General features: G+C 50.5%; 1 protein-coding gene across 1 annotated transcript; it reads left to right on the forward strand.

The window, feature by feature from the left end:
- Positions 1–1,031: 1,031 nt before the first annotated feature.
- Positions 1,032–11,061, forward strand: LOC105185680 (uncharacterized). Its single transcript, XM_011145355.3, has one exon. It carries the CDS (start codon positions 2,519–2,521, stop codon positions 4,220–4,222), a length of 1,704 nt encoding a protein of 567 aa, XP_011143657.1. The 5' UTR covers positions 1,032–2,518; the 3' UTR covers positions 4,223–11,061.
- Positions 11,062–11,653: the final 592 nt, after the last annotated feature.

Genomic DNA, 11,653 nt, shown 5'->3' on the forward strand with positions numbered 1-11,653 from the left:
GGATCTGCCCATATAAATATAAGCAGCGGACAAAGTCGTAAGCCTGCTCAGAAGACCCTTCCTTCCACTTGCCGCTTGTCTGCCGCGGCAGACGTTTCAAATGATGTCGTTGCGCAACACAAATTTGTGATTTCACCTTCACAGCCATGAACTGCTCCAACATGAGCAGCGACCGCAAGACTCCGAGTTATCCTTTTCTCAGGAGGGAATCGCCCGCTTCCCGTGTTCTGGCAGCCTGTAAAAAGGTATATGCCGGAGGCATATGCTTTTCTTCGCGATACCTACGCAATCCCTGACCTATAAAGGGCAACTCGATCCGCGCGTTCTTTAACACACCACACCGTCGCACAGACGCTCGACTTCATGGAAAGCGTGTGAGAAAAACTATATTACTGCTTTACTTTGTCGGGAATCGAATAACAAGCAACTCCAGGTAGTACCTGGAGTTCTCCAAGGGACGTCCTGGGAACGCGCCCGCAGGACCTCCCCTGGCTATTTTATGGAGGACCCTTCGAAGTCCGTGTTATCTGAGCCTCTTCAAAAATAATTTTGTATTGGCAATCGCAACTTTCACGCGCGCACGCATCAGGATCCATGACTAAAAGTTCGCAACGTTCGATCTGTCGCTCAGCGCAGCGAGGACGCGGCTCTCCCGCGGTGTCCTGACGCCAAACGAAATTCCTAACGAAATGCCATTCGAAGTCAAGGTACCGCTGCCGTCGCCGGCGAAGTAGCTCGCGTTGCGTCACTCGCGGCCGAGGCTAGAGGAAGCACCATTAAAACGCGCCTACGTAAAATCAAGCCGAAGAATGTTCATTTCCTCGGCGCAGCTCCCGCAACCCCCTGAATAGCCGCGACGTGCTGGCCGAGGCCGATAGGATAGGTGGTGGATAGGCATACGGTGACATGATCGGAGTCCAGGGAGTGACCCAACGATGAAAAGCACGAGGAGAGTGGGGTCTGGAAGCCAGCGGAGTGGGATCCAGTCACGAAGTCTCACGCCTTCCAGCAGTTCTCAGTCTGAAGAAGAACGTACTGCCAGGTAGTAGTGGTTCGCCGCTCCGCTCGACCGCCCGTGCCTCTGTGCGTGTGCGTCGTGTGCGTGGGTGTGTGTGTGTATATGTGTGTGTGTATGCGCGCGCGTGTGTGGCTGGTGTGCACGCGCGCGAGCCAGTACAAGATGGGAAATATGTGCGCATAGAGAGAGAGAGAGAGAGAGAGAGAGAAAGAGAGAGAGCGAGAGAGAGAGAGAGAGAGAGAGAGAGAGAGAGAGAGAACGGCTTTCCTGCGCGACGTGTTGGTGCCACTGCCGGAGGGGCCCTGTTACGTCGACACGTCGCGCTCGTTTTCGTGTGCGAGGCATCGTCGTGGCTTGCCCGAGGACACCCAAGTCTCGGCAGTTGGCGACGGAGACCAGCCTCGCTCCGCCATTTTCACCGTCTCCCTCGTGAGAGGTCCGATGAGGCCCACCGGTGCTCCGCGTAGTGGTGTTAGCACGGCTGACGCCTCGCGGCCGCGCCTCTAAATTCCACAAACACCGACACGCGCTCGAGCCGCTCAGCGAGATATATTTACCCCGTAAAATATCCTCACGGCGGCGAGGATTCCGCTGGACTCGATGTCGCTTCCGTCGCTTCGACGTTCCCTCATTAACGTTCGTCAGCCGACGGTCGCGTTCGAGCTGGCCGCGAGAATGTACATGTGCCTGAGTGTGCGTGCATACGTGTGACAGCGTATCGGTACACGTGGAGGTGCGTCGGTGAGGAACGACGACGACGACGCCACTGTACGCGCGCCGCATACCAGTGAGGCCCCGGGCCCGGTGCTGCGGAGAGGGGGAATAGAGGAGCCTAGAGCTAGCTGAGAGGAAGCGACGTTGAGACGGACGGAGAAGGTGAAACGGGGGGGAAAGAGGTGCGAGGAGGAAAGAATACGCGACGGAGCGACGGAGAGAGCGTGAGAGGACAGACGAGAAAAAAAGAGAGAAAGAACGAAGCGGGGCCCGATATTGGCGCTGGTGGAGGGGGGAGGGTGACGGGGGGAAGGGAAGGGAGGTTGACTCGTAAGAAGGTAGCCATAATGGCCTGACGCGATCTCGAGCGAGCGGCTACAGCTGCTGTGAAATACCCGCGCCGCCGCACCGAGCTCCTCTCGCCGTTGCCGCGCGCGCGCGCGCGCGCGCGTGCGCATATTTTGCAACACGTCGTGCTGCGACGACGTGTACCGACGTAGAAGGTACGCAGGTCGAATTCTGCCGTCTTCGGAGAGCGACTGTACCGCGGGCGGAGTCGTCTCATTTGCCGTGGTCGCGCGAATGTGTCGCGTGCTCGTTGCTACGCACAATGAGCATTCCCCGAGTCACCTTCGTGATCCGACACCGCGTGTAGAAAGCGGAAGGCTGATAATTAACGCTCGAGCAGATTCGTCCTGCGGTCGCTATCTCGACTCTCTGTGACCACGTGATCTGGTCCAAGCCCGCTTGAATCTCGTCCGAGAAGTCAGTCGCGTACTGTCAGAGATGAGGGGTGCCAATCAGGATACCGCCACGCCGTACTGCCGGTGCAGGGTGCTCTACCTAGGCAGCTCGGTGCCCCATGCGAGCAAAGAGGGGCTCCTCGGCGTCCAGGAGCCTCTGAGGGAGCTGTATCCCGAGCAAGGCGCATTGGGCGCACGCGGGATCGACTCTTGGCTGAGTGTGTGGAGCAACGGCCTGCTGTTGGAGAACGTGGACGAGCACCGCAAGAAGGTCACACGGTTCTTCCCCATTGAAGCGCTTCATTACTGCGCCGCGGTGCGACACGTCAAAGGTGGGAACGGCGATGCTTCCAACACGCGATTCCTGCCGTTGGACTCGCCGTTCGCACGAACGCCCAGCGCCAATCATCCGCCCTTGTTCGCCGCCGTGCTGCGGAGGACGACAGGCATCAAAGTCCTTGAGTGTCATGCGTTCATCTGCAAGCGAGACATGGCGGCCAACGCCCTGGTGAGATGTTGCTTTCACGCTTACGCGGACAGCAGCTACGCGAAAGGTCTGGAGCCGTCGTCGGCGACGACAAACGGCGTGACGACGGGTCATCAGTCGAACAATAACAGCCTGTATCATACCTTGGGTGGTTCGAGCACCACCTTGGACAGTCCTCAGGCTAACCGCCTGGACGCTACGTCGACCGACGACCTCAGCCTGTACAACGGCGACGAGAATCACAAAGTGTGGGCAAGAGGTCGCGACGAAGTCGACGGCCTTTATCAGGAGCAAGGCACCCTGAGAAGCACCAAGGGATCCAGGCCGCGCCAATTAGTTGCTCCGCCGCCGCCACCTCCGCCACCACCTCCTCCCGCTCAACCGTTGCTACTTGAGGAATCCTCCTCCTCTTCGGCGCGAAGAAAGACCAACAAGAAACTCAAGAAGATGAAGAATCGCTCGTTGCACGAGGACATGTTGCAACAGCAGCAGCAGCAGCAGCAGCTCCTCCACCATCAGCTGCACCAAGGCGTGTACACCAACGGCCACGGTCATCACACTCTGGGCCACCCCATCAGGCAGCAACACTACCATCCCCATCCGCTGCCACCCAGCAGCCGATCCGTTGCCGGCACTTTAGCCAGACCGGCGCCGGTTCTGCTGGTGCCAGCTGCCACCTTACCGCGGAAAAGCCATCATCACCCGCGTTTAAGGCCTATTCCGGCGGCAGCGCCTATAGTTCCGGTCTATGCGCCTCTGCCAGTAGTACCACCATCTGCAGCCCCGGCAGCTGCCATTTACCCAGCGGGATCATACGGCACCGCCGGGAACAGAGGCAGGAGACATCCGGAGACGGACAACTCCACTTTGGGCACGTCTAGGCGGTTGGCCGCCTCGCATGCCGATCTTACCGTACCGGAAGTCACGCGGGCGGCGGATAGTCCGGAAAACGAGTCCCGCTTTGGCACCGGGATCTACCGGCGGAAGGGTCACCTGAACGAGAGAGCCTTTTCTTACAGCATTCGAGCGGAACACCGAAGTAGAAGCCACGGCAGTCTGGCTTCCCTCGGCTTCAGCGCCCAGAACGGCAACGCGTTGCCCAAGGAAGAGAAGAAGGATCGCGAGATCGCCCAGCTGGTCGCCGGGTTGAGTCTCAACGAGGGACCGGAGCGAACGCAGCCCTCGAACTCGAGGGGTGGATATCCCCATCATCATCAGCAACAGCAGATGCAGCCGCTGCCCAGGCCGAGACCCCGTTAAAACCATTGCTCAAGACTGACCTCTTTTAGTGGCTATCTTGAATCCTCTAGGGTGGATACCCAGACTGACTTCTGGATATCCCTCGGAAACGGAAGTCCCGCCCCTTGTCCGCAAATCATCGTTTCCCGTAGCCTTGGCGTTAGATCGACACACCCTTGTAGAATGTTTCATTTCGCCGGCCGATTTGACCGTCGCGAATTTGTTCGCTAATCAAATTACTCCCTTTCCCGTCACGAATCGGAACGTCGCAAACAGACACGTCGCGTCCGCGCGCGTCACCGCTGTCGATGGTCACAGTGTGAATTGTAAGGAAAAACCTCCGTGGAATTCTCTCCTCCTTTATTATTCAGCGATGTAGACAATCGCTCGAGGTGAGTTTTGCTCTTTCCGGCTGATTGCGCTGACGCAAGAGCGACTTCGTTCAGATTAACAAACGTCTTACTGCGGCTTACCTCCTCAAGCGTAACACCTGCGTTATGGTGAGGAACGATTTTATGTTCCGTCATCGCGTCACGTGGAAAAAGATTGGCATTGCGAAACATCGCGAGTCCGCGGTGCAGTTTTTTTTACCTCGGACGGTGTTTCCGAGCGTGTGCACGCGTATTCTCTCTCCTTAATTAATCCGACGACAATGCTGACTTTTTGAGTACAGAGCGGATACACTTTGATGGACGTTATCCCTCAATCACGTTGTCTTAATTTTACATCTGGTGAGAGTTCGTGTCGTTAAGCCGGATGAGTATTCTGAAATGTGAAGACGAAAAATCAGTGAAATTCATGAGATCACACGATGACATAACGCCCCGAGGAACGCAACGACCTTCTCGTTGCAGAACGAGCTAATTAGGCGACAATTATTGTCGTCTTATGAGAGAGCAGTTCTGCTGTCTGAAGCTCATTACACGAAGGCGCGTAGCATGGAAGAGAGGCTACCGCGCCTCTATTATTTCCTCTGTGAAAATGAATGTCGGCAACTTTGCGGAAAGTTCCGATGTCGTCGATATTGCAAGTTATTCCTTTTGGCAAGTATCTTTAACGTCTCGAGTGCAAAATCAGTCTCATAATCGCCTCTCGGTCCGCTTCTTTTCCCAGGAAATGTCGTTCTAAGAGAAAAATTATGTCAGCGTGAGATATAATTTTTTCTATCGCATGACCGCGCACACAGTTCATCACCAGTTTCGATTTATATGGATCGGAAGAGAAAATGAGATAACCCAGTCGTGCAAACTGTGCCACACGAAGAGCAGATAAAATCAATCGGGTTGTAGATATTCACATTTCCAATTCGCGAGAAAGAGACGTCGCGTATATTATATCGGCCGCTCTACTCGTAGAGCGACCTTGTTTGTGACATTTTACGGTCACGCGCGCGTTTGCTGAACCTTTATCGCGGTGTATTAACACCAACGTCGTAAGAGCTTCCACGCGAAGAGAAAAGGAATGACGACCTTGTTACGTATCGGCGTATGAGACTTATATAGCGCACAAATAAACAATCAAGTGTCACCGTAAGTGTGCCGTACCTTTGCTACCGTACATTCGAACGATTTATCCGTATGATTTTTATCACCTACGAAACGATCATACGCGACGCTCTCAATTCCGAAAGTTGCAGCGGAAGAGTCCGAAACTGCTGAAATTTCCCACTTATTGCGACCACCTGCTCGTTTGGTATTTCGCGTGCATTGATCTCGTGCGAATATAACGTAGGATAGAGGAACAATTCACATGTTGGCGAGACATGTGCTTCTGAGGATGAGAGAGAGAGAGAGAGAGAGAGAGGAGAGAGAGATGACTATGCTGTATTATAAATTGCGCATTAATCTTGCAGTCGGTAGCAAGGCAAATGTGCTCACCGATTAAAAATACCTAATGCATCGACGTTCTTTCGCGCACACGTCAACGACGATGATGATCACGTCAAACGATCTTAATCGCTCAGTCGCTTTCATTAACATTTTCATTCCTTTCAATCGCTTCACCGCGGTTACGTAATTGCGCGATTCGCAATGTCATCTGCGAACCCTTGAAATTCTTGAAACACTCGTTAATGCTCGAAATTTGACAAAGCAGCGGCTTTCTGTCTTTTGTCAACAATGCCGGCTCAAAGCTAAAAATAAACGATGAGTCACACTTTTTTAAATGATTCATGCGCGCATATTAGTATTCAGCGAATAGTGATCAGCGCTACGTAAGAACAATTATCTGCCATTACGCAAGTCGAACGTGCTATTCAAATGCTGCACGGAGAAGCGTTTCTCCTTCGATCGGCATTTCATCGAGCGTGCCGATTATGGGCGATAAAAAAAGCCTTCGCCTTTCGCCACGAATTTCTCCGAGCGATGCGATAGGTGTTACGTGGGAAAATATCGGAGCAGAATGCAATAACGACCAAATATTCGTGCGCAATTTCTCTCTCTCTCTCTCTCTCTCTCTCTCTCTTTCTCTCTCTCTCTCTCTCTCTCTTTCTATCTTTCTCTCTCTTTTGTCTCTCGTGCGCATTTCTATATAAGTTTCACCGAAATATATAATTAAAATTTAGAATACATCACCGCATACACGCGCTTCTCCAGAAAATGTAAGATGATGAAAAATAACGCTTTAGTGACATTCCCTCGACGCTTTGTGGTGAAGAAAAGTCAATCTTAGATGAGCTATTATCGCATTCGCAGCGGGAATATTACATAACCGACACACTCACGCTCCAAATTGGCATTCAAGTGGAAAGATAGTACGTGTATGCGGTCAGAGAATTGCAAGAGAAGCAACTCACTTCAACTCACAGAAAAGAGAAAAAGAAGGGAAAGAAATCAATCGACACGGGGCTTCGAGCGGAAAATTACAACGATATGCAGACATTCCTATGACATGTCATCGCGAAAGCGGCGCATTATGCAAATCGAAAAGCAGCAAACGGTGTTTTATCAAGACGACAGCTTTAGACGATTCTTTATATTCTGATAAAAAAAAGAGGAAGAGAACCGTGAGTTACACCAGCAACTACATATTCAACGAGCAGTTAAACATTCCACCGTCGACGCGTTTATTTGAAGGAAAAAGAATACGCTTACACAAATGAAGATGCCACAGCGTCGCACGGAGAAATAAAGAATTCCACGCCACTGATTATTATCGCATACATCGGTCGCACCGCGAGGCATGCGCACACCGGTATTACTCATCCGATTGTCGTCGTTACCACGCGTTGTTTCCGCGCCAAGGCTGCTACCCGATCGCGGAATTCCCCCGTTTATGTTTCCTTCCATCCTGCCTACCGCGCTTTTCCCGAGTGTTCCCGCGTGAAAATCAAATCGGCCGTCCGTCGAAGGTAAAGGTGTGTATCTCTCCACCGAATTTTCCATCGCATTTCCAACGAACCGACAGAAGTCACGATACACACGTTGCCGATTTAGGTACTGAGGTAGAAAGTGACTGCGAGACATTTGTAAGCCGACCGCGCCACGTGCCGGCGCACGTGCGATATAGGCATATGTACGAATACAAGAATACCTATACGTACTTATATATGTATATTTATCTATACTTATATATGTATATTTTACCAAATAAGCCAGTCAGAGAGAGAGAGAGAGAGAAAGAGAGAGAGAGATAATGAAGTGAACATGCCATTGAAGCGTGTGCGGAAAGTGTGTCTCTCGATTCTCGTCGACATGTAGTGCAATGTCGTAAATTGCGAATGAACGAGAAGAGAGAGAGAGAGAGAGAGAGAGAGAGAGACGAAGAAGATCCGTAGATTTGTAGTTACGACTCTTAGCGAGGTATATAGGTGTCTATACATGCTAGAAACGTCGCGTTTTCGAGCAAAATAGTCGGAGTGTCGAAAATGCGCAATTGAGATGACGACAAACTTTCCGTACGAGTTAAGAGTGGAGGTTGAAGGCGAATTTCGACATCGCGGGCATATCACGCTCGCTCGGACACGAGACGCGTTATTTCATTTACGGTGCATATATTGCATTACATGCACTATGCACGCAAACCCCTTCCCGTCATCGTCGTCGTCGCTATCGTCGGCGGCGGCGGTGGTGGCGGCCACATTCCGTTCTCCCGTGTAATTTTCAGGGTTAACCGCAACCGTCGTACACGAATACTCTAGTTTCAGGATTGCAACAAACAACTGGTGGAATGCTAATCACCTTGATTGGCGGCTTATGTAGAGCGCGCTTTCCCGCAAGAAAAAAGGGCTCGCTTCCGTCGATTTTTTCCTCTTCATCATTATTTCCGAACGAGTCAATAGTCAGACTTGAGATTTCAGAAACGTTCAGCGGAGGCTTGTGCGTCTTGTGCGTGTACATGTGAGGAAAATTACTCGATTATCAGACTGTGACAAATTTCCAGAAAAGAAGCGTGCCGGTGAAAGAATCTCAGAGTCGTTTCGTCCGCGTGTGCGTGCGCCCGACGAGAAGTTTCGTCTCGTTAGAAGGAGAAAAATGGAATAGTGAAAGGATCTTTAGAAGTGTTTCTCTTCCCTGGATATCACGACGAAAATGCAGCTATTGTCAGAATTTCCAAAAAGAAAAAAAAGAAAAAAAACGAGAAGAAAGAGTAACAAAGAGACCTTATAACGTCTTTCCCTTTTCTCCCGGTAAGACAACGGCTCGATCTGATCCAGCGGTCCTAAGGTGGCAGTGTGTGACAATGTATCGGCGGGCTCCGGGTCCGTTTATCTTAGCGTTTTTCTTCTTTCGCCGGGGAGAATGCAGCCATACTTTTAATACGAGGAAAAATGTACTATATACGTATAGGGTAAAATAAAATGTTTCATGAGATTCATGTGGCCGACGATTTGTGATTATACTAGAATTGGAATGCAACGGACGGCGCTGGTATAAGTGCTGTTCGGCGTAAAATGCAGCTACGACCGGTATCACACACACACACACACACAGGCGCAGTTACAGCGTCGCATGTCGTAACTGTAAAGTCGTATCTCGACTCAATCGACCTGCACATTCGAGCAATCACTAATCGTCTTCCATGAAGTCGAGGTCTGCCGATATACGTTCGTACGCCAAATATACCGTGCCGATGCGACGTAGCGATGTATCAATTGTCTGTGACAGTACATTAGAAGCCGACTTGTATTCGTATCGATGATATTTGTATCGCTCGGTGAATACGCGCAGCCTTCGGTGCTGCGACTGAAAAGTCGCAGTGAAGGAAGAAAGAAGAAGGAAAACGCGACACGACGGATTAGGAAATCGGCTTAGGTTATATCAGAAGTATCAGTGATACCTCTCGTATCTTCGTCACCGAGTTTCGTTTCACTCTCGAATTTGGGTTTCTCGTGCAATCATCGTGCAATTAACGCTGTCGTCTGCAATCACACACGTGTGTTCTTCGCTTCGCACTTGGCCGTGTCCCGACCTGAAACAATATCGCGTAATGCGCGACAGGCCACGTTATTCAAATATTGCTCGCCAATCGCTCGCGTAAGAAGATACGCAAAGCGGCACAAGAAGCGTGTACGGGAATAATGCCTCGTTCTTCTCTTTATTTCTTATCGTTTTTCCAGCGGTTGCCGATGCTGATGCGCCGGCGAGCCAACAACCGCCGGAAGAACGGTACAAGATAAGGAATTATCTTGCATTCGAAAAGGAATGCTAATGGCATCCGAATCGGTACGCCACTATCGCCGTTACCTGCAACTTTCCCTGACTCGCTTCTTACTCGCGGAAGACAAAAAGCTCGGTTCGCGCAAAACTGAACGAACGACCGGGATGACAGGGAGCGATGTGTCTCCGCCATGACGAGCTTTCGGCTGCGCTGAGAGAAATTCGGCTGAGATAAACGACAGCTGTTTATCGAATGGAGAATTATTCCCCTACGGGAATCTTTCCGTTTCGAGCTCTCGCTCGATTCTCCAGACAGCGGAAAGTCAGGTGCGAGAACTGAGTCTCTTTTTTCCGCACGCAAAGCGCGAAATGAAAAATTGCACGATTATTGCGCGGAGTGGAGTACACCAGCGCGCATCGCTACACCATTGTACGTCAATGGATGTACCGTAAGTTGCACGGTGTGTATGCGCGTATGTACGTATACATAATATGCGTGCGTGCGTGCGTGTGCGTGTATGAATGCACGCGAGAGCGCGACAATTCATTCGAGGACGATCGCGTCGCACATAGAGAGACGTGTTGTTTTGTTTTTCCTTTTTTTTTCCTTTTTTTTCTTTTTTTTTTTTTTTAACTCTCGCGTCTGATACGAGCACTGATAGGAACGTGCCATCAAGAATGCGAAGGAAGACTCATTAATTTTATAACTGCATATATATACGCGCGTATATATATATATATATATGTGTATGTGTGTGAGTATGTAACACGTACGGTACGCACACGGGGAGCGCGGTGAATGGCGAGGAACGTGGACGGATCCTTCTCGCGGCGAGAGAAAATGTGAAAATATGCGACGTTGCGTAAGCCGCGTGTGCGGAGACGCGCTTTTCCTCGGCGACGAAAGTGCAGCCGGCGCACCGTAATTGCCTCTCTCGCGAACGCTTCCGCGTGTGCGTACGCTTAGATTAATGTCATCAAGAGGAACACATTGCATGTGAATATACTGTATACGCGTCTTTCTGTTTCTTTTTTCTTGTCCTAACAAATAAATATACCATTAACTGTGTAAAATATAAATCTCGTTGAAGAGTGAGTCGTTCGATGTTTCTCGCACACCAGTCTCCGCGGCAACAATCTGCATTGCCGAGTCCCCCGCAAGCAAGGCGACGATATTATCATCGCGACGATATCTGGATTGACAAAACTAACGAGATTCGAGAATGTATTTATATCGATACAAATATACTAGAGATTAATATATACCATTATATTAATTTTTCTTACATACATTGCAAGCGTACCAATAAGTATACCCGTAATATATACTTACCAAATTTATCAAATTTAGTAATCAATATTGTTTCGCCTTTTTTATGGTCGCTTTTTTATAGTCGCAACGTTTCTCAGCGACCGCGTTGCAGAATTACGCGATTAAGTCGTACGGCGAATTTCAATATCAAGCCTACCGGACGGCCTTCACGTATCGCCGATCGGCAGATCAGCGAGCGACCTTAGCATTTCTAAATTCTTCTGACAATGTAACGTAGCCGCGCGATCGCTGAAAGCTCGAATTACAGTTAGGAGGTAGTTCCGCGATTTACAGTTAGCCGCGCGTACGTTCGCATACGAGCACGTTGCACGGGAGTGAAGAAATTAGGTCAGGGGCAGGAATTAGTTTTCAATAATTCACCGATTGCGCACACCGAGCAATTCATTTGGATCCAGTCGGCCGATTAAGCTCTAATGTCTCGTGCAAGATTAATTCCTAACGGTGCTGATACCGATATAACGGGCGGTTCATTTCTCGTCCGTTCGTCCGAGCGTAATCCGAGCGGCAGTGCTGTCGCTATAA

Source organism: Harpegnathos saltator, unplaced genomic scaffold (assembly GCF_003227715.2).
Source record: "Harpegnathos saltator strain DR-91 unplaced genomic scaffold, Hsal_v8.6 scaffold460, whole genome shotgun sequence".
Lineage (NCBI taxonomy): Eukaryota > Metazoa > Arthropoda > Insecta > Hymenoptera > Formicidae > Harpegnathos > Harpegnathos saltator.